Source organism: Helianthus annuus, chromosome 6 (genome assembly GCF_002127325.2).
Source record: "Helianthus annuus cultivar XRQ/B chromosome 6, HanXRQr2.0-SUNRISE, whole genome shotgun sequence".
Classification (NCBI taxonomy): domain Eukaryota; kingdom Viridiplantae; phylum Streptophyta; class Magnoliopsida; order Asterales; family Asteraceae; genus Helianthus; species Helianthus annuus.
In genome coordinates, this window is record NC_035438.2 from 7,421,727 (window position 1) to 7,448,718 (window position 26,992).

The 26,992-nt window shown below is 33.7% G+C and overlaps 3 protein-coding genes across 3 annotated transcripts; 2 read left to right on the top strand and 1 right to left on the bottom strand.

Moving 5' to 3' along the window:
- The first annotated feature begins 1,358 nt into the window (after positions 1-1,358).
- Positions 1,359-7,662, top strand: LOC110864543 (AP-2 complex subunit mu). Its single transcript, XM_022113635.2, has 11 exons — positions 1,359-1,674; positions 3,806-3,983; positions 4,129-4,219; positions 4,741-4,835; positions 4,936-5,074; positions 5,151-5,289; positions 5,757-5,873; positions 5,982-6,072; positions 6,329-6,471; positions 6,550-6,664; positions 7,257-7,662. Exons 1-11 carry the CDS (start codon positions 1,592-1,594, stop codon positions 7,380-7,382), a joined length of 1,317 nt encoding a protein of 438 aa, XP_021969327.1. The 5' UTR covers positions 1,359-1,591; the 3' UTR covers positions 7,383-7,662.
- A 2,105-nt stretch (positions 7,663-9,767) lies between these two features.
- On the top strand, positions 9,768-13,824 carry LOC110864544 (AT-hook motif nuclear-localized protein 13). Its single transcript, XM_022113636.2, has 5 exons — positions 9,768-10,385; positions 10,899-10,951; positions 12,101-12,232; positions 12,952-13,119; positions 13,232-13,824. The coding sequence occupies exons 1-5, from the start codon at positions 10,013-10,015 to the stop codon at positions 13,562-13,564; spliced, it is 1,059 nt and encodes a 352-aa protein (XP_021969328.1). The 5' UTR covers positions 9,768-10,012; the 3' UTR covers positions 13,565-13,824.
- Positions 13,825-18,106: 4,282 nt separating this feature from the next.
- Positions 18,107-19,220, bottom strand: LOC110864545 (AT-hook motif nuclear-localized protein 23). Its single transcript, XM_022113637.2, has one exon. The coding sequence runs from the start codon at positions 19,208-19,210 to the stop codon at positions 18,296-18,298; it is 915 nt and encodes a 304-aa protein (XP_021969329.1). The 5' UTR covers positions 19,211-19,220; the 3' UTR covers positions 18,107-18,295.
- Positions 19,221-26,992: the final 7,772 nt, after the last annotated feature.

The window sequence follows — 26,992 nt, forward strand, 5'->3', positions numbered from 1 at the left end:
TTATTTCTGTCTTCACTACCTCCCCACAAAAACCTCCTCATAATGGCTTCTAACTTGTCAATAACCGTCTTAGGAGCCTTGTATAGCGCAAAGTAATAAGACGGCAGACTTTCGAGGACCGAAGATATAAGCGTAACTCTCCCTGCTATCGACATAACAGTAGCTTTCCACCTCGAAAGGCGTCTCTTAAACACTTCAACAACATGCTCCCAATTATTAATACGGTTCATATTTGCCCCTACCAAGATACCAAGATACTTGAAAGGAGTAGAACCAGGCCTGCAACCCAAACCTACGGCTTTCGACTCAACCTCTTCCATATTTTTACCAACACCGAAAAGAGTCGATTTAGTTAGATTAATCCGCAAACCGGACACTAAATGAAAAGCCGTAAAACTCTTTTCAAAGCTATGAAATTAAAATCTGACCATTCACCCATAACCATAGCATCATCAGCATATAAAAGGTGAGAAACCGTTAACTGACCGTTAGGAAACCGAACCCCATCAAAAGCCCCACTGTCACAAGCCTTCCGAATCATGCTGGAGAAAGCTTCCATCACAATAATAAACAAAAACGGTGAGAGAGGATCCCCTTGGCAAATTCCTTTTTCACAATCGAATTCGAAGGTCGGTGCACCGTTAACCAAAACCGACGATCTAGCTGACACAAGTATACCTTTAATCCAATTACACCATCTCTCGGGAAAATTCATTTGTCTCATAATAGATAACAAAAAATCCCAATTGACGTTATCGTAAGCGTTTTCGAAATCAATCTTGAAAAAAAACAACTCTTTACTTTGCCTTTTAGCCCACGAAAAAATCTCATTAATAATCAACAGACCATCCAAGATGTACCTCCCTAATAAAAAAGCGGACTGCGTATCATGCGTAATCTTACCCATCACCATTTTAATCCTGTTAGCCAAAATCTTAGATATCACCTTGCTAATAACACCAATAAGAGTTATTGGCCGATATTCACCAAGGCTAACCGGGTCGTTGACTTTTGGAATAAGAGTAATAAAAGACGAACCGACTCCTCTACTAATCAGTTATTTCCCAAAATTTATGAGATACAAGGTCAAATTCGAAACTGGCAGATAACCTCCGCTTCTAGATAGATCGTGGTGTATATTTTTCCCAAAATTTAGTATGAGAAAGTCAAAGTGAACAAAAAAAACCTCCCCTTCTTTTTCTGAATTATAAGGGTCAGGATTTAATTTCATCTTAATCCAATGGCTGAGATTGCATTTTGTTCCCTTTGATTTTAAGGAAAACATAACAATATATAATTTATTTATTTTTCGTATTTCGCCTTTTTAGTCCGAGCGTTACAAATTTTAACACCGTCGCTAGTCAGTCACCCTCCACTAGTTAAAAAATAAAAAAGACGAAGAAGCGGCGTTTGTGCTCAAACGGAACCTGCCCCCAATTCGTCCGTTAGTCTTCGACAGCTGCCATTGAAGAAAACCTTGCAACAAATCTGAAATCCCAATTTCAGAACAATTAAACATTCTAGATCTGTTTTGATCTGATCTGCACTCATCGTTGACGATTGCTGACTTCACCAGCTGCCTGCTTCAGAGATGCCGGTGGCTGCTTCTGCTATCTACTTTCTAAATCTTCGCGGTGATGTTCTCATCAACCGTCTATATCGCGATGACGTCGGGTCAGCCACCTCTCTATGTTCCCCTATTTAGGGATAATTAGTGCCAGTTTATGATTTTATTCCATAAGTTTTGAAGACTAATTGTTATGTGCTTGTTTGTTCTGTAGATTAGTTTGCATTATAGATTTTACTGGTTTCAGATCTTGTTGATTAACATACATTTTATACAACTTATTAGTTCGTAGAGAATGTTTTGAATCTAGGTCATTTTTTGATCGAGTTAGTAAAGTAAGCCACTGATTTTTAAAGGCTAAAGACTAGGGCTGTAATCCAACCGAACGTCGTTAAGGAAATTAACATGTTTGCAAACGGTTAACGAACGCATACTGAACATAAGTTTATGTTCGTGTTCGTTAAGGAAATTCAGTTGTTCGCGAACAGTTGGTGAACACGCGTCTCGAACACAAACGAACGTAAACGGCCATTTAAGTTGAAAATTAAAAATGAAAACATTGTTAACCTTAAACATTGGACATAAGTAGTTAAACACAACCTCCAAACGATGAATCAAGTTTAACTAACTTAGACATAATTATTCAAAGTTTAACTAACAAACACATAATTATCCTATAAAATGTCTTGAATGTCCAAATTTTAGCTAACGAACGAACATGAACGAATGTTACCGAACGTTCACGAACGCAGTCGAACGAATGAGACCTTTGTTCGTGTTCGTTCGCTAAGCTAACCAAACGGAATATTTTGTTCGTGTTCGTTCGTTAAGCTAATTGAACGAACATAAACGAACTTCCCGCCCAACAGTTCACGAATTGTTCGCTGAACGTTCGGTTCGTTTACAGCCCTACTAAAGACTAAACTCATGGATTTGAAGTAGAGAATCGCATAGGTACATGTACATATTGCTAACTGGATATAGTGGGAGAGGGGGAGATAGAGAGTGAATTATGCGATTACATAACCGTCTTTTGTATCCAGTGTTGTAACTTGTAAGAACCGCTAGGCACTAGTCGGGCCGGTGGGGTACCGATTAGTGATTAATTGGATTGGGATTTCTAGATGTAATATTCAGTTTTATACATATATAAACATTTTTTATGTAATTTTATTAAGTAGACAGGATTAATCACGGGAGTTTACCAGGATTGGACAGAATCGCTGGGCTGCCACCGACTTTTGGCCGATTAGGACCGCCGTTGATCGCCTAGCGAATAATGGGCCAATTAGATGAAAATTCCTAAGAACAATAGTTATGATGCCTTTAGTTTGCTGATGGTTACCAGAACCTAAGCAAACTAGAGAGACTTCTGTAGAATAATTTTGGATAATAGTTTATAGATTTTCCTGATTTGAAATCTTGTTTCCCCGGGTAGAAGATTGACATAAATTATGTTGCTACTTTATCACTAACAAGTTAATTAATATATAAAAAGTTTAGAATCCAGGTCATATTTTGAGTTAGTAAAGTAAGCCATTGATTTTTGTAAGATAAAGTACACACACACACACACTAATTTGAAGTAGGGAACCGCATAAGCAGATAACATAATATATCGGGTGAAAGGGAAAGAAAGTGGGTTACACGGTTACATAATCGTTTTATGTATCATAGTTAAAGCAATAAGTGTATTTATGCGGCTCTTGTTCTTATCTACTTAATATTGGTTCTTACTTACAATTCGTGTATCTAGAATACTTACTTACAACTATATAAGAGATGGAATTTGCTTTTGAAAGCATTTTTTAGATCGTTCTCTAGTACGATTCGGGTTATTACCTAATCTCTTATTGGCATGACTAGTAGTTTAGTACTAAGTTATGCATTCCTTTTTTTATTTGTACTATCGATGTTTTCACGTTTGTGCCTCTTGCGTGTCACCTATAATCAACTAGGTTTAGAGATTAACGTGCTATATGTCTATTTGTCCTTGTTGATGTTATTAAAGTTGCACTGTTGTGTATGGAAATAATTACGGACTTTGATGACTTATCATAGTTTTCATTTTTATTTTCATCTTATGTTGTCAAATTTGTTTTTGCAATAAATTATCTGTTGATTTCATCGAGTAATGGTATTACAAGGTAATATTAATCAGTTGTTGCAAATGCATACGTGTAAATGTGTTCATTTATCTCACTATGTTTATTTGTTGTTTACTGTCACATCTTTTAGGGGAAATATGGTTGATGCCTTTAGACTACACATAATGCAAACGAAAGAACTAGGCACGTGCCCTGTTCGCCAGATCGGTGGTTGCTCTTTTTTCTATATGAGAATTAGCAATGTCTACATTGTCATCGTTGTCAGCAGTAATGCCAATGTAGCATGTGCTTTCAAGTTTGTTGTTGAGGTAATTTTTTTATTTTTCCATTTTCTATTTAATTGATATTTGTTTCACAAAAAAAAAGTGCACGGCTTGTGAATGTGGTATTTAGAACCTTTTAACCACTTAATTCAACATTAGTGTCATATAGCTATTTTTTTTCCTCATGCAGGCGGTTAATTTATTTAAATCATATTTTGGTGGTGCTTTTGATGAGGATGCCATTCGTAACAACTTTGTTTTAATATACGAGTTATTAGATGGTATGAGGTGCTTTGCATAAATCACATTTCTTTAATTTTCTTCTTACTATACCCTTGGTTTTAAAAAGCGAGAGGCGCACAAAAGCGACGAGGTCTAAATTTGAGGCACGAAGCGCAAAGCGCAAAAGCGGTGGGCTTTTCATACCCGATGCGCAAGATGTTTATATAATTTTTTTTTATATATCCCATAGGTTTTTAGCTCCCTTTAACCAAAATATAGCTATAAGTAAGGCTTTTATACCATTTTAATTACATGTACAAGTCAAAAAACCCAAGGTACAACATTTTTATGCAGTAAAACGCCTAAGTTTCATGAGGCGCGCGCCTCAGGCCAAAAAGCCCACAAAAAAAATCAAAAAATGCGCCTTTTGGTTGCTTCCTGTAATTACACAAGGCGAGAAGCAAAAAAGCCCCAGGCCCTGCGCCTTGTTGCGCCTTGCGCATAGGTGCGCCTAGGGTGCGCTTTTTAAAACCAAGACCATACCATGTTTCACTCTTTCTATATCTTGTTTTATTTGCAGAGATTATGGACTTCGGTTATCCGCAAAATCTTTCACCAGAAATATTAAAGCTTTACATTACTCAAGAAGGCGTACGTTCACCATTTTCATCCAAGGTTATATGCCAACTATTATCTTTTTCAATCATCTTCTTGGTAGAATTTCATTATGTTTTTTCTAAACTGTAGCTCTTTTTTTTTAAATGAATGTTAACAGCCTACAGATAAACCTGTTCCGAATGCTACTTTACAAGTAACGGGTGCTGTCGGGTGGCGTAGGGAAGGTCTCGCTTATAAAAAGAACGAAGTGTTTTTGGATATTGTGGAAAGTGTTAATCTTCTTATGTCTTCAAAAGGTACAGTTTTAATGTGTTATATATTATATGTTGAATACTTAATTCCCTGATTAATTAACAATAATAATGCTTAAAGGTAGTGTATTACGTTGTGATGTAACGGGAAAGATTCTTATGAAGTGTTTTCTTTCTGGAATGCCTGATTTGAAACTGGGGTTAAATGACAAAATCGGACTCGAAAAAGAATCTGAACTAAAGTCACGCCCTACTAAGAGGTAATTTCTGAATTCACATATATTAATTTTAGAGTTAAATGCCATTTTAGTCCCTGTGGTTTCGGCCATTTTGCCAGTTTAGTCCAAAGGTTTCATTTTTAACCTGTGGGTCCAAAAAGGTTTCACAGTTGCCCTTTTAGTTCACTGGGTTAACTTCATCCATTTTTTCTGTTAACGAGAAGGCCAATTCGGTCATTTTATATGGCTGAATTGCCCTTTTAGTTAATAGAATTACATACAAAATGACCAAATTGGCCTTCTCGTTAACAGAAAAAATGGATGAAGTTAACCAAGTGGACTAAAATGGCAACTGTGAAACCTTTTTGGACCCACAGGTTAAAAATGAAACCTTTGGACTAAACTGGCAAAATGGCCGAAACCACAGGGACTAAAATGGCATTTAATAACTCTTTAAATGTTTTATAACTGTTTCGGTTTAATTACACTTAACTTACTATATAATGCAGTGGGAAAACCATTGAGCTGGATGATGTTACGTTCCATCAGTGTGTGAACTTGACCAGATTTAATTCAGAAAAAACCGTCAGCTTTGTGCCACCAGATGGTGAATTCGAGCTAATGAAGTAACTATATTTGTCTTTTTTTTTTCCTTTCTTAATAATTAATATTTTAATCTTAAATCAACATATTGTAACATTATTGTTGATAAGTTTTGATTTTTTATTCAATAGATATCGTATTACCGAAGGTGTAAATCTTCCATTCCGGGTATTGCCCACCATCAAAGAATTAGGCAGGACGCGCATGGAAGTTAACGTTAAGGTTTGTAAAACAAGAAGTGTCAAAAAATACTTCTTGTTCAAAATTTTTTTTTAATAGATGATCAGCGTGTCAAATATGGTTATAAAATAAGATCATTTCTAACAATAATCCAACTTTTTAAATAAAAAGATCTAAAATGTTAATGCGTTAAAATATAATTTAGGCAACTTTAGATTCATTTATTAGAGATAAAACATAAACCGAACCATTCATGAGTAAACCACTAAACCGAATTATCAATATTAATGGCTTTCAGGTAAAGAGCGTTTTTGGTGCAAAAATGTTTGCACTTGGAGTTGTGATTAAGGTTCCAGTACCCAAACAGACGGCAAAAACGAGTGTTCAAGTGACATCAGGGCGAGCAAAGTACAATGCTTCTATGGACTGTTTGATGTGGAAGTGAGTTATATCGTATTTTTGCATACCCTTTAGTTAGGTAGTGGTTTGTAACACGTGCTTGTTATAATTAATTTGCAGGATACGAAAATTTCCAGGCCAAACAGAAGCAACTTTGAGCGCAGAAGTGGAGTTGATTTCAACGATCGCAGAAAAGAAGTCATGGACTAGACCGCCAATACAGATGGAGTTTCAGGTGATAACTTCTTAACATCACCTCAAAGTTTCCATTATAATAAATTGAGTAGAATGCCATTTTCGTCCTTGAGGTTTGATCAGTTTTGCGACTTTCGTCCAAAGGTTTGTTTTTAGCATCTGGATCCAAAAGGTTTAAAATCTTGCCATTTTCATCTGGCTCGTTAACTCCATCCATATTTCTCCGTTAAGTCAGGGGTATTTTCGTCTTTTTTGTAAACTTAAAGGACAATCCGGTTCTTTTCACTTAAGGACTCGCTTGTACATTATGCTAAATGTCTGTACATAAAGTGAAAAAGACCGCATTGCCTTTTAAGTTAACAAAAAAAAAAACGAAAATAACGCCGACTTAACGGAGAAATATGGATGAAGTTAACGAGCCGGATGAAAATGGCAAGATTTCAAACCTTTTGGACCCAGATGCGGATGCGGAAAGACAAACCTTTTGACGAAAGTCGCAAAACTAGCCAAACCTCGGGGACGAAATGACATTTCACTCAAATAAATCATTTAAAAATAGCTTTTGACCCTCATACTATTAAATTGTTTAAATTTCAAAAGTAAAATGGTTTCAATGTTGTGTTTTGTGGTAGGTTCCAATGTTTACAGCATCTGGATTAAGAGTCAGGTTTCTCAAGGTATGGGAGAAGAGCGGGTACAACACGGTTGAGTGGGTCAGGTATATTACCAAAGCCGGTTCATATGAGATCCGATGCTAAATCAAACGGCGATTTAGAGATGTGTCTTGAAGTTGTGTGGCGTGTGCTATCTTGAGGTTTATAGAAATAATCGGATTGAGAATTTGATTTTTCTTGGTGTTATAAAGGCATGTTGTTTGATTAGAACTCTTTGACATGCTGGAAAACTTGCAGAGTGAGGAAATATTGTATTTACACGAACCGATCAAATGTAATGAGCGTAATTCACCTTTGAGTTGACTTCGTTGATGTTTTGATTCATGTTGTCATCGCCCTGTGGAAACGTCAACATTTGACTTTACATAATGTTTCCAAAACGCGTTATAAGCCGAGTCATCTATAGTGCTTGTGAACATTCAAATACATAGGAACACAAAATGGTGATTTTAGCTATAATCTTAGGGTGGTTTGGATACACATTTGTTGGGTTTGTTTAATACTCATGCTGATGTAACTTTAGATTCATTATTGTTGATTGTTTCAAAGTACCTAAATGATCTCCAAAACTTTCGTTGGGCTAAGGGACCACGGGTTTGTGGCGGGACAGACGATAACCAAGGCAGAGGCGGGCAAAGTAGCTAAACACGAAAAAGCTTGCATCGAGAATCAGCACGTGTTCGTCCCGTTCGCTTTCGATACATTTGGCGCTCTCGCCCCTGACGCGGTGCGGTTCCTAAAGCGGGCTCAACAGGTGGTAAGCAGTAACACCGCATATGTTAAGGGGCAGAATTTTGTGTTTAGCAGGGTAGGGTTTGCTATTCAGAAAGGGGTAGCGGCGCAGCTTGTTGCTTGTCTACCTGCCATCAGTTTGTAATCGTATTGAGATGTCTAAAGGCTGATTGTTTTCATGGTTATGTTGTAAATAAACACACTTTTCTACTAAAAAAAATTTAAAAAGATCCGTAAACCAAGAGTTCAAAGAATACATAAAAAAGGCAAAACGGAAAGAATGTTAAACATGAATTAAAACCGTGATAAATATTCAAAGATGCATTTTGTAAGCCAAAATACATGAAATGTCTTGCTTAAGAATGTTAACTATTATATCTGCTGTTAAAAAAAAAAGAATGTTAATTAATAAATATGTATAGAGGAAAAAGGGTTTATTATAATGAAAGTGAATAAAAGAGTTACATAAACAAAGAAATAAACACAATATATATGAAAAGTTGAAAACAATCTAGGTTAAGTAGTTAAATGAGCAGAGAGATATGTCAGTACAAAGAAATAAACATAATATATAGGAAAACAATCTAGGTTAACTAGGTAAATGAGCTAAGAGACAAGCCCAATACAAACGAACCCATACTTTATTATGCTAACACTTCCCTCTCAAACTCACAATGCAACCGTAATAAGTATTGAGAGTTTGTCACACAAGAAACGAAACCAAGATGCCGATTGAGCCTTGGTAAAAATATCGGCAATCTGGAAGGTGAGATGGTCCTAAGCTGTAAATGATGAAGAGTGAGGTGCCAATCAACCTCAAGATGCTTTGTCTGCTCATGAAAAACTGAATTGTTTGCAATATGCATAATACTTTTGTTATAACAATGTAGAGGCGTAGGCTGAGAAATGTTAACTCCCATATCTGCAAAAAAACCAACGTAACCAAACAATCTCACATGTAAACCATAGCACGATACTCAGCCTCAGTAGAAGATCTAGATACAACATCTCGTTTCTTACTTTTCCATGAAATATTTTTGTCTCTTCAACAATTTGTGATGCTTGCCGTTTTGCACTAGGGTCTTCACATCACTTGCTTATTTCTTGTTCGCTAGTAGAGAGGGTTTGGAAGGAGGTTCAAGATTGATGCTTGATTCTGGTTAACAAAGGTGATCGGTTAAAGCGAGGCTGCAAAACCAGCAAGTCAATCCAGGGAAGTAAAGTTTCTTAGAAACTGAGGCAAACCATTATTGATATCTTTTTATAGTTAATTTAGAAAGCCAGAAATGATAGGTATTTTAATGACGTGAATCGATCGTCAGATAAGATAGTAGAAGAGATAAAGCTAATTCTTTTGTTTAGCTCAAGAATAGAGCTAGATTTAGTAAATTAAATTGACCTTATCGGTGTAAATTTAATCTTACTTTGTAATGTTTTTCTTTTTGCCTCTTCTAGCTATTGTTTAGATTTGGTTTTGATTTTATACAGGTCGGCTTTATTATTTAAAAAATAAATAAATAAAAGAAAATCCTTATAATTCAACATGTTTTATTGTATTCAAAGACTCAAATCTAGTATAAACAATCTAGATATAAATACTTTGATTACTTAAACTAAACTAATAATAACCACCATATTAAACGGAAACTATAACCTAAGTTTATTTATTAATTAAATCTAAAAATCTAAATCTAAAAACACAAAATATAATAATATTATGTAGCATACATAATTCTGTAACGGTGGATTCCGTGATAGAAAGAAACTTCAAACTTGTAGCAAGCAAACACATGTAAACTCTGAAGCACACAACACAACACAACCAGTCAATCAATCAAACCCCAAAAATTTCATCAATTCAAAACCCTAATTCCCCTTTTCTTTACACCCATTCAACCACTTCTTTCGCCTCAAAATCCTCTCAATTCAACCGGATTCTCACACCCACATTTCAACATCAACAATCCACCACTTAAATTTCAATGGATCACCAGCAGCAGCAGCAGTTTTCCGGTCTGATGATGCCACCAAATTCATACTACAACAATAAAGATTCAAACTTGATCAACCCCTTCAACAGTTCTGACCATTTTGTTGACGGATCGGGTCAGTCCGGCGGGTTTGGGGATGGTGGGTATGGAAATGAGCCGGAGAAGAAGAAAAGAGGGAGGCCCAGGAAGCATAAGGGGTCGCCCGATGGCGACATTGCGATCGGGTTGGCTCCGGTTGATGGTGGTGGGAATTTGGAGTGTTTTGATGGGAATGGTGGAAGTGGAAGTGTTAATGTGGATTCATCTGGTAAGAGACAGAGAGGGAGGCCTGCAGGGATTCTGAAGAGGCAGTTGGATGCTTTGGGTATGTGTTTTTGATGTTTAGTTTTATGGTTTTGATAATGTATGTTCAAGTTTATGTTTTGCTAAGTAGTTATGCGGTAAAATATCGGATATCGGTTATCGCGGTGAGACATCGGTGGTATATCGATAATTTAATATCATGCTAAATTTATATATATAGCAATTTAACACTAACAATTGTAACAAGTAAGAACTGATTAAGACTTAAAACACTAACATTTAACAGTAACAACTAACATTTAAGACTTAAAACACTAATAGCAGCAATAAGAAGAAAAATGAACGGTAGAAATAAGAAGAATGGTACTGATATCGGGAAAATCGGTGATTTATCGATCAAATATCGGTCAAATATCGGACAATATCGCTGATATTATTGGTACCGATATTCTGATCACTATTTTGTACCGCTATCTCGGCAGAGGACCGATAACCGATATATCACTGATATATCGGGATATTAACTACATAGATGTTTTGGTGAATGTTATAGTGGTTTTTGTGTCATGGATAGGTGTGGCTGGAAGTGGGTTTACTCCTCATGTTATTGTTGTTAAAGAAGGAGAGGTAATGCTCTCTATTTTTAGTTTTTCTCATTGGTTTATGAAATTTATGATCTTGGTTTGAAATTCGGATTAATATGTCTTTGTCGGTTTCAGTCGAAGATAAGCATTACGACTTCCGTTAACAATTACATGTTTAATTTAAGAATAATGTGAGTGTACATAATGTCATAATCATAAGCATCTAAGTAGCTTGATCGCTTGTCGTTTGGGTTTGCTGCGAGTTTTAATTGCAGTCTCTTGAAAGAAAGATTGCGATTTCGTCTTGATGATATTGGGGCGTGTGATTTGGTTAATTTACTGGCTATTTGATTAATCGTGTATCACGCACCTGCCTTGCATAGTTGCATTTGCAACTTTTGTTTCAATTTTCGCTATCGCATATGTAATTTTCTCTGTTTTGGAAGTTTTCTATATTTTGAGTTTTTTTTCTTACTTTTTTGTGCACATTTTAAGCTCAGAGGACGTATATTTCTCCGTCCTTGTGAAAATGTAGTTAAGTAAAATCTTTTAACTAAATTAACACATTTCTCCTTAGTTTTTATTTTTTTTTTAATTTTTTTATTTTTTTTTAATTTATTGGTGGTGCATCTATTGGATGATTATATTTTGAAAATTATATCCTACGCATATGATTAATAGCGAGACGCGTACATTTATATGCATGTAATGTCTATTAAGCGTTTCCGTTTTACAGCTTCAGTGTTATCCTTTTGTTGTATGTTATTTGTTAGTTCTATAGTTTGGATGACACGAATCTAATGCATGGTAGATCGAGGCACATAGAAAGTTTAGGTAGACGGCACTATCTATGGTAAATATGCATAATTTATTACGTGCAGCATCGGCTGAGTGTCTGCTATGTTTGACCACTTTGACTACTTACTTTTTGTAGTGTTTCCGGCCACTATCGATTTTTTAATGGCTGTGGCTTCATAACAATGTTATGTGGTATTGTTTATTCTAAAAAAGTTTACCTTTTCCTCAAAATAATTTAATGTTACCTTCAGAATAGCTAAAGTACGTTTATGTATGTATATCGAACTTTATGGCTTTATCTCCAAGTGAATCATATCAGTTTTTTACTTGGTTTGGTTATCTTAGATGGAACGTATTTAGGGTTTCTTGATTGTTGTATTAATTATTTTAACAGGATATAGCCTCAACGATGGTGTCATTTTCAAAAGAAGGACCTCGTACAATCTGTATTTTATCTGCGAATGGTGCCATCAGCAATGTGACTCTTCAACAGTCCGCAATATCGGGTGGCACTGTAACATATGAGGTTTGCCCTTTTATTCTCGCGTCTGTTAAGCATATGTCATACATTCATTTTTTCATAAATTTCCTTTGCATAAATTATAGCATTTTTATATTCATGTTCACTATGCTTTTACGTTTAAATTGTTCTATAGCATCATGAATAAAAATTTTTTTTGCTCGTAAACTTCTTTGATTAAAATTTAGAGTAAATTACGTTTTTGGCCCCTGTGGTTATATCACTTTTACTATATTAGCCCAAAATAAGAATTTTTAACATATCTGCCCCCATGGTCTCTATAACTAACCATTTTGGCCCCTAAGTCTAGAGATCATGGGGGCCAAAATGGTTAGTTATAGAGACCATGGGGGCAGATATGTTAAAAATTCTTATTTTGGGCTAATATAGTAAAAGTGATATAATCACAGGGGCCAAAAACGTAATTTACTCTAAAATTTATGTTCAAACAATATATCATGCCAATTAATCATTCCTAATAAAACTCCAAAGTTACCTACATAGTTGCCTACAATTTCTCTAAACGACTCATGTCGACAATATGTTCGCCGGCCGAAGCTTCATTTTCTTTAACTTATTTAAGCTCTTTAGTTTATTACACACACACACACGATACAAAAGCAATTTGAAGTAGCTAACTGCAAGAACCGCATAAACACTTGTATCTATCGCTTGTAACCTTACATATTGTTAAATCTGAGTGTGTTTCATGATGCAATTTTCAGGGCCGATTTGAGATAATATCGTTATCCGGCTCCTTTGTTTACTCAGAAAGCGATGATAACGGTAACCACACCAAACCTAGTGGATTAAGCGTTTCTCTTGCCGGTTCGGACGGCCGTGTTTTGGGTGGTGGTGTTGCCGGAGTGTTGGTTGCAGCATCGCCCGTACAGGTCCCCCCCCCCCCTCTCTCTCTCCACACACACACACACACACAATGTGTGGTCTAAATATTATACGCGTAGTAGTGTATATTAAGTTATTAACAATGGTTTTGTGTAGCAGGTTATCGTCGGCAGCTTCGTTACAGATGGGAAGAAAGCAAAGTCTAGCATCGAGCCATCACCAGAGGCACCGCCAAACATGTTGAGCTTTGGTGGCAGTGGAGGGGCGGTTCCTGGTACAAGTCCTCAATCTGACGGGCCGTCAGGTGAACCGTCTGATGAAAGTGGCGGCAGCCCTGATCATATGTTCCCTGATTTCTATAAGAACGCTACTGAACACCAACACCAACACCACCAGCAGCCGCAGGAGCAGCCGCCAACAACCATGCAGAATCTGCAGATGTATGCAAACATGGGATGGCCTAGCTCCACCATGAACATGCTACCGAATTGACCGCAAATGCAAAGTTTCGTTAAAATAAAGCTGACATCGTGATGATGATCGTGGTGGTAGGGTGAAGATGATGAACATGGTGCGTGTTGCATCGAGTATATTCACATATGCTAACCGCAATTATGCTTGAAAATCTTTTTTTTTTTTTTTTTGGAAAATTTTAACTTGTTTCCTTAATCTTCTTGATAACATGGCTAGTTAATTAGCGTAAGATATTGATCTACATATTAGTAAAGCATCTCCGCGAAACTTTAAATTTAGGAATCAAGATCCGAGTGTACTTCAAGAATTAATCTGGGTCATTCTTGTAGAACTGGTACCGGTACCGAATTTCCGAACTGGTACCGGTACCGAATTTCCTAAACACTACTAAAAAGGGCCGGAATTTACTACAAAATTGCGTTGGAAATTCATGCACCTGCACAATTCTAAAAGAATTTCTAAGCTCATGTTTAGCGAGCATGAGACGCCCACCAAAGGAGATTTTCCTAGTTGAGACTTTTTGGGATATTGGATTTAAATATCTTCAACTTTCACCAATTAGCCGATAACACTCTCAACTTTCGATTTGTACCACATCACTCCCAACTTATTTTCTTTTGGCACTCCCAAACTAACTGAATTCTAACCCAGTTAGTTTTTTGTTGATGTGGCGTATAACTTGGCTTTTTTGCTGACGTGGCAACTGATGTGGCGCTTTTTTGCCAACGTGGCATCTGTCAAGACACTTTTTTGATGATGTGGCATATGGCGTGGCTTTTTTTGGCTTACGTGACATCTAAGGTGGCACTTGATTAGTGATGTGGCAGCTGACGTCAGCTAACTGGGTTAGGGTTTAGTTAGTTTGAGAGTGTCAGAAGAAAAATAAGTTAAAAGTTGGGTGTGTTGTAGTATAAATCGAAAGTTGGGAGTGTTAATGGCTAATTAGTGAAAGTTTTTAAATCCAATATCTTAGAGTTTTTAATGACATGTGCTCTATATGGGTATCTTGATGTGTTAGAACCTAATGAAAGCCAAAAAAGTATAAATGCATGGAAATTGAAATGCTTAATATTGCTTATTGGCAACCATTAGTAGTTAGCTAGAAAGCTTACAACCAATTACTCAATCCAATACCAAACAACTTTCTTTAGGAAAAGTATACCTTTAATCCCCTACCATGTTATAGGATTATAGATAACTTTTAGCGCGACGAGGGACCAAAATCCCGTAATTTAAGCATCATCAGCGACTTGAAGACGCGAAATCTTGATTTAATCTTTTCCAATCTAGATGACCTGTAAGATATGTTTAGCTTGGGATTCTAGAAGGATCATCCATAGCTAAAACAAATAAGAAATGGTGAATGGGTCACCTTGCCTATGACCTTAATTTGTTGTTTTTCAATTACATGGTGTGTGAACCATTGACCAATACCAAACATAAGCCAAGTGGAGACAACCTTGGATCCATTTTCTCCATTGCACACTTAAAAGTCCATTTGGGTCATGATGGAATCCAAGACTTCCCATTTGAGGGAGTCAAAAGACCTTTTTAAAGTCTATTCTGAACTGGACTTCTATTGCAAAACTCTTTCTTCTCTTCTAGAATTCAAAAAAGTTAAAAGTGTAGTTAGACAACAGTTTTGAATACACAATCAGTTAATGGATAACCCTATATGAGGCAAATATCATATTCCCTTAAGTTGCTTAAGATCTTTGAGTTCATATTTTCCACCAAGATTTCTTTCACTAATGAGATTCTATTCTCTGTCTTGAGAGTTAGACGTACCACTTTCGGCTTTGTCTTCTACGAGATCCGCATCGGCTTTTAGTTCCTTGAGCCGAGATGTTTACAAACATGATATGGAGCTTCTCTATACTTTTGTGACCATTTTTAACTTCTTGAGCTTATTATTGAATGATATTGCTAGATTTATGGATGGTTAAAAATCTATATTTGCCCAAGTGTTTGAAATAAATATGATGCATGTTATTCACACTACTACAAAAACATTAATTGCAATGGTGTAAAATTAACTATAGCGTTTTAATACAACACCGGTATATAAAAACATTTAAACATCGCTATAGATAATACTTGATTTGAAATTCACTATGAACTGTTTTATTTAGTACAGTAAAACAGCGTTGCTAATTAAATCATATATTTTAATACATCTTGTAAAACCCTTTGGAAAACACCATTATATAAAACCTAACAATTTACACCGGTGTAAATCCACCGGTTTATTAATTACATCTTTTACAACCCATCGTTTTATTTTAATAGATGAAAACAACAGTACTAATTAAATTGTATATTTACAACCCAACGTCGATCACATATTACATATGTTTACAACCCAACGTCAATCATATATTACATCTTTTACAACCTATCGTTTTATTTTAATAGATTAAAACAACAGTACTAATTAAATCGTATGTTTACAACCCAACGTCAATCACCTAGCTATTGAAACATAGAGCACAATGTTCATAGATTCTCTACGACTAGCTAATAAGTGAGCATTGGGTCATTTATCAACAAACTGGCTTGATACAAGTATGTGTGTGGTTAATTTTGCTTAATCTGGAGTCATCCTAACTTCCCTTTCCTAGGACAAGATGAATTGGTAAATTGTGATCCCTAAGGAAGATCACAAAGGCCCATTGGACAAGAACTGGTGTCTGATAGTTTGAACTTGTTCTCATCTCATTTTAATCTCCAAGAACTATTAAGAGATGATATATACTATGCCTCAACCAACTTTTTTCGTTAATATGTCTACGTTTGCGTGTCTAATCAGTGATTGTCGAAGGAGATATACAAGTGTACCTATCATCCAGTGCTAAAGGGCGCTATCGTTTGTATCATTTATAAGCAAGTCTTTCATCTTGGATTATCATCATGAAATGATGTCAAACCTTATAATTAACTATAATGATAAGAATTTGAGAAGTTTATAATTATATCCCAAAATGAGTTGGTAGCTTTGCACCAACCACTCCTTTAATTCACGGAATCATGTTCTAACCTCTCTTGCAAATGCCACTTCATTGCCAGATTGGGCTAATATGTCGTTTGAATAGTTTATACGATCAATTATCAATTAGTACTTAATTTATAAACTGCAAAAGAAATGTAAAGAGTATTAAATACTAAAATATACAAAGAACAAAGCTTTTTCTTTTTCTCGAGGCTCAAAGCTATACATTACTTCATCCAAACTTAGTCTTGGTAACCACAAACTTTAAGCTAAATAAAGATTATCATAACCCACGTAGATGCTTTTTTATATTGTTTTAAGTAATATAAAGCAACGCTATATATACGCACGCTAACTATGTTGAGGAGTTTAGAATGTAACAGATGATCTGAGAGACGTGTAATCACTTTCAGATCAAATAATATCGTTGGTTCTCTCGATATATCCAATCGGATACAATTCAGGTTGAGAATTAGAACCTAGTATGTCTGTGTTGTGTAATTCATATGAACCAGAGTGTTTGTGATCAAAGAGGATTTTGAATTGCAACAACTCAAACAAGCGTGCACTCACTTTAATCACCAAGTCAATACCGATTACACTAAAATATCCAACAAACTATGGGACTTCGCAGTTTCTTTCAACTTTAGAGATGATATACGTGATCAACATATGCAAAGCCAATTATAATACATCATTGTAATATGAAATGCAGTGGAGAATAAGCAGTTTGTATTTGATCAACCTATAGTATTTGTTCATAAAGAATAAAACTAGCTATATAGTTCATCTTCATATCACTAGAAAAGTGGTGATTTTTCCTTGTGAATTGTACATAACTAAACCCTAGCAGCTTATGACCAAATTAAACACTTCACAAAAGAAAAATCTTATCCATTGAGCTATAATATATAAATATTCATTAACGATAGAAAAATTACCTAAGGATGACAGGTAAACTAGCAACAAACTGCACCGCAAAAAAGATTTAAATTGCCACTTTACACGGACACAATTAATAATTAAACATAGTTCATAAATGAACATGCATGTTACCCACATGATCAGAAAGATTACTTTAGTCTAAAAACCAACATTTTGAATACCAACACCTAGTCAAAGTTCAATAATAATAATAATTTGTTAACTATGATTGAGCTGACATTTTGTTAGCCCACAGTAGCTTTCTAATTATTCTCATTGCATGGAAGCTGCTAGTCTTTCATCAAATCTCCTATCTGAATACAAATGCAAGCAAGTGTGGTGTGTGTCAGGTGTGTGTATGTGAGATAGACAATCAAGCATGGGTTCATAAACTTATAATAGAGCAGATTAACCATAAATTATAAGTTGTATATTTGCAATAACTTATTGTTCCCATTAAAAAAACCTCAAAATTTGCTTAACTGAATTCATTTTAAATATTCTTTTACTTTCTGATGCTATATTTACTCTTCTTACTGAAAACAATGCAACAGAAACAAAACATCATCAATGCTTGATTATCAGGAAACATCAACTCCTAGTGTCATTAATCTCCTAAAATCTTAATCATTAAAATAGAACAAAAATTTGTTAAAAAAGAACCTATTAATTTTCACATAACATATAAAGTTACAAAAACACAAAGAAATCAAGAAAAAAGATTAAAGAAAACCAAAGATAACAAGATAGTTTGATGATGCAGTAAGTTCAAGTAAACATTGTTTATGATCCAAAAGAAATTAAACTAACTAACCCGATCCAAACAAACATCGATATTAAAACGGATTACCATTATTACTCCGTGAATAATCCGCAGGCAACTGAATATGATTCGGACCCATATTAACCGGTAGGTTAAAAAATGGTAGTCCAGAAGACGGATCCGGAAACGGGTTGCTACTAGTTATCCCTCCACCACCACCACCACCGCCGCCGCCGCCACTGCCACCGTTAGCTGGTGGTTGCATCTGCAGCCCTTCAACTTCAGGATCATCATCTTCCAAAGGAAGTCTTTCATATGCAACATTAGTGAAAGATGAAGCAATAACAATAACCGGCCCAGCCGCAGTCAACTCTCCCGCCACGTTACCACCAACCACCTGCCCTTGTCCACCAGCCAGAAATATAGTCAAACTAGTGGCTCCTGGTGGTGCAGGTGGTGGTAAAAAAGAACCAGTAAGAGATAAAATCTCAAACCGGCCATGAAGGGCCATGACAGACCCAGCAGCAGCTGGTTGCCTGAGGCTTACATTAGTAACAATACCGCTACCGGAGAGTATACAAATCCCTCTTTGCCTTCTTCTAGCATAAGTTGCTATGCAGTCAAACACATCACAACCGTTTCCTATTTCCAATATGTGTGCTCTTAGAGTGTTGGCACTTTCTCTAGTGATGATAACTGGTGGTTTTGGTTTGTTTTTCGATCCGGCTGGACGGCCTCTAGGCCGCCTACCTATGATGTCACCAGACCCAGAACCACCACCACCACCAGCAACACCACCACCACCGGAGTTGGGTGACACAAGTTCATGGTCTTGATCTTGATCTTGATCATCATGGTCTTGATTCTGGTGGGAGAAAAGGTGATTGTTTTCCGAGTGAGTTGAATGAAGTTGCAAGTCGGAAAGATGTTGTTGTTGTTGTTGATGATGGATGTAACGAGAAGCAGTGCCTAAATCCAAACCAGCCATATGGAAATATGATTATACAAACATCAAGCAAACAGAAAACTAACAATAAAATTATAAAAAAAAAGTTAAAGGGTGCAAGAAATGATATAAAAGTAGGGATTTTTTATTGGAAGAAAAACTAAACTAAACAAAACAAAACAAAGCTCTGGAAGTTGAACCCTAGATTAGAAAAAAAGGATATTATGAGTACAGGAAAAGGGGGAGGGATGGGGGAGAGAGACAAGGGGGACAAATGCAGTCATACCTCACAACCTAAAATTAAAAACACCCACACTTGTGCCATCAAATTTAATAATGCATCGCAAAGTAAACATGTAAATGTTTAATAATAAGGCCCGTACACGTTCGGCGTGAGTACATCGCAAACATCGAATGGATTTGTTCAAGTGTTAAGTGATGCGTTAATCATATGAAAATGCGTGTTTCGACATATCTGATTGAACTCAATGTAACCTATATATAAGTATTGCGATTGGATCATAATGTAAAATAAATTGAATCTATCTCGTATAATCATAACTTAGTCTATAGGATTAATTAACGCTTTGAAAAAAACCCACAATTTGACTCCACTCTGTTCGGAATAAAATTTATGAAAACGTACACAAAATAAATAAGAAAACGTATTATATTAAAAAAAAAGTATATCCAAATGTAGACCAATTCGAATTGATATAAGCGCATACATAAAAATATGCGCATAAAAAAGGGTTTTTAAACGAAAATGTCAATTGTTAAAGTGGAAGAATAGTAAAATTATATAAGGGACTAAAATTGATTACTCTAAAAGTGAAGAGGCCGTAGCAAAACTAAGGGGCTTGAAATGCAATATTGTAAAAATTTAGAAGGAGATTCCACTGACTTTGTATTTTAAGATAGATTGAATAATGGAGTTTTATATAATATGTTTCTTTTATTTGTTTTAGATGTAATAAATCATTGGTTCGTGTATCTAAGGCTCATTATAATAACTTTAAATTATCGCATAAATGATTAATAAAATTAGTCAAAATGAATAGTTAACTAGGAATAACACATGTGCGTGTTGCGGCGTGCGTACATCGCAAATATCGAATTAATTAGTACAAACGTTATGTGATGCGTTAATCATATGAAAACACGTGTTTCGACGTAGGTTATTGAACTCAATGCAACCTATATAATCATCGCGATTGGATCAAAACATAGAGAAATCAAATTTATACCGTACAATTATAACGTATTATATGTGGCCCAAATCATACATAGAAAATGTAACGGTTATAACAGAAATGTTGTCACCTATAATCAAAAGAGATTAATTGGAGCTTTAATAAAAAGGAAAAAAAGAAACCGCAATTTGACTACACTTGGATCGGAAAATTTTTTTACAAAACATTCCTAAGAATCACGAAAACGTATTATATTTGACCTGACTTGTTTCTCAAAAAGTTTACATCGAAACATACACCAACTCGAACTTATACGAAACGTACATAAAAATACGTACGTAAAATTTGTTTTTTTAAAACAAAAACATATTCTATTTAACCAGACTCGTTTCCATAAAAAGTTCACGTCGAAACGTAGAGTAAATCAAATTTATATTGACATGTACATAAAAATATGCACATAAAAATTAGTTTTTCTTTAGTAAAGGAGATATAGTTGTAAACTCGAAACAAATTATTGTAAAAAACTTAATAGATTAAATACGTTCGTGAAAAATCGTGTCAAGTAGCACTAATGCCACAACAATGCCAGCAACAACCAACATCAGAAGAGCTCGTAAAAATAAAATAAATAAAAAAGTAAAAAATAATACCCAACTAAAAATAGATGTAACATCGTTGAACCACGCACACCCGTTGCAGCATGCCGATACGAAAAAAAATTAGACATAAATGTAAAACGTAGAAAAGAATAACCAAGTTGATTCAGGACCCGCGTGTTGCGACGAACTTGTCAAACGAAGAAAAATAGACGTGTTGCGACTGACTATCAAACGAGAAAAAACATACGAAAAAACGTTGAATCCTACATGCACGTTGTGGCGTGTTGACTTGAAAAATTTATAATGAAACTTAAAACAAAAAACTTGCGAAAGATGAAAAGTATGGGGGACCAAAGTTGAAAATAAAAAAGTGTTGGGGGTTAAATTGCAAAAGATGAAAAACTTTTTGTTAAAAGTAAAAAAATCAAAGGGGTTAAAATGTAAAAGATTAAAATCTTTGGGTTAAAAGTGAAAAACTATTGTGACGCATCACATAGTTTGTTTATTGTATACTAAGTTAGAATATCATGTATATACGGTTTGAATTAATACAATTTATTTTTATTTTTATAATTTTAAATAAATGAGATCACAAAAGGGAAAAGAGGAAAATAAAAACAAAATAAATGTGAATTAAAATTTGTATTTATACAAATGGTAAAGTTTGAATAATGAAAACGTGTGAGGTTGATAAAAACGAAATAAGTAACGCATTAAAAGTCATATTGAAAAGGAAATCGGGTAAATTTAATATGGGTAAGAATCCGCATGTAAGTTAAATGAGTATACCGTCCAGGGGAAAAACAAAAATTAAGGTTGCATAGAATTGTGTTATGTGTCCGTTAAGATTTTTATCCGACTAAAGTACAATTGGCATCCCCGAGGTTTAGCGGAGGCATCAACATGAGTCCTTCGATGAAAATTGTGGAAACTTGGATACCTGTGGTTTGAAAAACGCTACACAGAGTCCCTGAGATATGTTGGCGTCAGTTTGACCGTTTGAAAATTGGTGAAAAAACTACTTTACCCCTAAACCTATTGTGAAAAGACTTTTTTACCCTTGATCCTTATTATTATTATTAGAGTAAATTATTATTTTGGCTCCTTTGGTTTAACATATCAAATGGTTTAAAATGAATAATTTTAAAAACGATATACGATTTAAAAAAGGTTAAAAAACAAATGATTTTAAAAACGATGTTTATAAAAAACAAATGCTTAATGAAATACATATATTTATTTGTATATATATAAAACATATTTTTATTAAATAATAATTGTGAAAATAACGAAATAATAAAAAAAACTTGAGTAAAAAACAAATGCTTAATGAAATATATATATTTATTTGTATATATATAAAACATATTTTTATTAAATAATAATTGTGAAAATAACGAAATAATAAAAAAAAACTTGAGTAATTGCATTAATAATCTCTTAAATATTAAAAGAACGTTGTAATTATCAAAAACAACACCTAAGGTATATAATGACCTAATTACCCTTACACTTAACTATAAAAAGTAATAAAATTAGTCTTAGAGGCCAAAACCATTATAAAGTGCAACCTTAGGGTCTGATATGTTAAAATATTCATTTTTAGGCTGAAAATATTAAACTGACTAAACCACATGGGCCAAAAGATTAATTTACTCTTCTCTTAATGTTAACTATTATTTATTATATTTCAGTTTAATATTAAAGTTAACTATTATCTATTATATTTCAGTTTAATATTATAGGCTTATGATAAGTATAATAATTGAGTGGGCGTGGAATTAGTGGGGATTAGCGAAGGTTAATGGTCATGGGAATAGGATTCTTATCGAAACAGCTTGTCAAGTCACCAATTAGGTAAAGCAATATGTAATACCAATGGGGTAGTGGTTTATTGGCAAAGACAAAACCTTTAAAACATCAAGATTGGGAGGGGGGAGGTATTGGGTTCAAGTCTCACAAACGACAGAGAATTAAAGAAATTAGCCGTTCAAAAAAAGGTAAAGCAATATGTGCGTGTAAACTACATATTTTATAGAAGTACCTTGCTATTAACTTTCTTTAACGAGGAGGGGGCACTATACGAGTAGGGCTTACGGATATCAAAAAACCAGGCCCTGAGCGAGATATAAAAATTGGGCCCTATCCACCCTATTACACGAAGTTAACAGGTATCGTGTATGGTGTATGGCCTTAACATGTATCGTGTACCAAACAGGTAGACATGAGATTACATGTTAATTTTCGTGTATAAATAGGTTAAATACCTGTTTACCTGTTAATACCCGTTAGTACACGATAAAAAATTAAATTAAATAAAACTTATTAGCCATGTGCGTGTGGGTTCCTTAATTCCTTTCTATTTTCATTTCTCATTCAATTCAAAAAAATAAAACCCTAAACTCCCTCTGTAACTCTCAGATAGCATGTCGTGTTCGTGTTCTTGTTCTTGTTCGTGTTAACAGGTAATTTTCGTGTATAACAGTCGAACAGTCGTGTTAACAGGTATTAACATGTAATTTTCGTGTATATCGTGTCGTGTTCGTGTTTGAAAAAAAAGGACATAATAAGTTATCGTGTCGTGTTCATGTATGAGAATTCGTGTATCGTGTCTTATCGTGTCGTGCCGTGTCGTGTCGTGTCGTGTCTTATCGTGTACGGGTATACACGATATGCCAGCCCTAGGCGACACTTTGCATTGCGACATTCGTTTCTGGTAGTTTTCTTATTTGTATAATATTTATGATAACATTGTTGTGGTGGATATGTCATAAGTGTTACACATATGTAAAGGTTTTGTTTTTTTTATAAAAATTAATAATCAAAAGACAAAAAATATTGTTTCTTTATAAAAGTTAATAATCAAAAGACAAAAAATAAAAGATAAGTTGTTATAATTGTAAAGTATGTTTATTTTATTGGTTAAATTATAAAGTATAATTTTATTCTTTAAAGTTCATAACTTTTTTTGTTAAATATCCACATACTACTCGTTCAATAAACTTTAAGTTTAAAATTTTCATTTTTAAAAAAATAAAATATAGTATTTGACTCATAAGTATGTTTTAGAGCTTTAACTTAAATTGTTAAATTTCGGTTTTTTACAGATATAAAAAATTTGTATTTTTATAACATTTCAATAACTGTTTTTATAAAAAAGTAGGATGTTAAGAGTTTATATCTTTACTAACTTTATATCATACTAAGTTCAGATTTTTAGTTCCTATCTATATGAGTCTACTTTTAACTTATAATCACTAAAAATATGCAACACAATTTACTATGTATCTAGTCAAGTTGGTAAAGAATTCTTTTAGAACTGACTAATATTATTTATAACAATATAGTTGAACTTATAATTCCTAACAATTTGCAACACAATTTAGTATTTATCTAGTAAAGATTGTAAATTTCCGGAGTATTTTATTTATATTACTTGTTATAAAAAATGTTTATAAAAGAATTATTTTTTATAAAAACAAAATGTTTTGTTTATAAATAAAATAAAAAACTGTTTTACGCATGTAAAGTTTCGTTTTTTAATAAAAAAATAATAATCAAATGACAAAAAATAAAAAAAAAATAAGTTGTTATAGTTGTAAAGTAAGTTTATTTTATTGGTTAAATGATAAAGTTTATAATTTTATTCTTTAAAATTCATAACTTTTTTTTAAATATCCACATGGTACTCATCCAATAAACTTTAAGTTTAATATTTTTGTTTTTATAAAAAATAGTAGTTGACTCGTAAGTACGTATTACACCTTTAACTTTAATTGTTAAATTTCGTTTTTATATATATATAAATTTATATTTTATAAAATTTTAAAAACAGTTTTTATAAAAAAATAGGGTGTTAAGAGTTTATATCTTTATTAACTTTATATCATAGTAAGTTCAGTTTTTTAGTTTAACTTTAAAGTTTATTACTTTATTACTTTTTAACTAAGAAATACAAATTATTAGACTAATATCCAAGAATAACTGCAATCTTTTATAATTTCAGCTTGAGTATATCTAACTGCAATATCTATTTATTGCAACTTTAGAATATTAACTTATATAAGTTCATTTGACTTGTAAATTTAGCATACTAACTTTATTTTGAACTTTATTAATATGATCAATAACTGCATTATATTAACACAAAAAAAAGGGTTAAATATAAAATAAACTTGATTCATATGTCTAGGTCGAACATAACAACTGAAAATGAAAAAAAAAACCATAAAAACACTTGATAGATTTCATATTAGACTGCATGAAATCTGTTCCGCTTCTGCATTGACACTCGAGGTATTTTTAATCGGGTTTTCTGATTTATGCATGAATCGGCAGTATCTTCTAATTCCTCTTCTGTGTCGTTGTCCTCGGAATCGTCTAAATTATTAATCTCACTCCATTTCCATTCAGAAAGTCTCTTGGATCTCTTCCTTTGAGTCTCAAACTTCTGATCTTTAAAAAGGACAAAAATTGAATACAAAAGTTAAAGAAATATTGAATAAACCTAAAAATTACCTCTTCACTAAATTCACGTTGAAGATTAGACTTGTATGGACTAAACATTGCACCATAAGAAATGATATCAATACTTTTATCACCATCATCCTGCAATAAAACACACATATAATAACATAACGAACATGTTAATATGAAAGATATACGTAAAAATAATACTTATAAACCAGCAAAATAAATACCTTAGAAGCTTGTTCGACAAATGGGTTGTTTAAATTGGCATGTTCATCATGCAACTGAATCTGAAAAATCAAATAAGTTAACATTCACATAAAAGTAAATAAAAGTAAACAATTATTCACTGTTGCGATATATGACCTTAGAATTTTCAATCTCGCATGCTTGGTTTTTCGCAACAATTGTATTCAGAACTAGATCCATTTTTCAACTTTGTTTAGCAGTAGATCTAGGGGTGGCCTGCTATGTATTTATAGTAGTAACTATAGAAGTGCATTAGGGTTTAATTTTAGATTTGCCACCCCTTTACTTAGGAAGTTTGTTGTGGTTAGTGTTAAGTTTTATAAGATATATTTAAGTATAAATATTAGGCAGTTTTAATAAAATAAAATGTGACACATAATATCTTCATTTTATGTTTCGGTACTTTTAATTCTTTTTGTTTTTGTTTGCATAGATGGAGCCATATTTGTAGATTAGGCACATTAGATCACAAGTATTAATTACTTGTACATTAAAGCGTTATCGACTTGTACCTTTTAATCCGTGCGTCGATAGTGAACAAGACAACTACCGAAACGTCGACAAAAATGTGTAGGTCGTCATGCTATCTTTTGATTTTTTTTAAACAGTATAGTTTATAAGATATGTCAAGACTACATAAAAAAATTATAAGTTTGTTGTGGAGGGGTGAATTGTAACTAATTATCTATAATTTTGTTAAAACCTTAGGGATTTAAGTGTAATAAGTTTAGGGGCTAAAAAATAAATAGTGTTTAAAATACCAAACTACCCTCATTTTATTGGTCTTTCTATAAATAAAGGGAGGGGGGTTCTTATTTTTTGGGTATCTTAAAGCATCCATCCCTCATGCATTATAATATAGTATAGATAAAACTAATAAATATAAAGGCTAAATATATAAAGTAATTAATTAATTAAGTTTAAACATATAAATTAGTAAAAAAAAACATATTAAGTTTAACTTTTAAACACTCACACAATAATACTTAAATTTTAAACATCTACATTAGTATTATTTAACACAATATTATATTTTTAAATCATAAAAAAGAAGCAAAGTTAGCCTATTCATCAAGTGGTATGGTGGCCCCTCTATTACAAATATGAGGATGTTGGTTTAAATCCTTGCAAGTGCAAAGTAAAGGTGAAATTAAGGTATTAAAAATGTTTAAAAAAGAAAACCTAACCTAATCACCTACCAAATTATACTCACCGATCTTACAACGAATGATGACAACACAACCACTCACAACCAAACACGTGGCAAAGACTCGAAATCGACTACATACTCCAGTAATCAAAACCAAAGG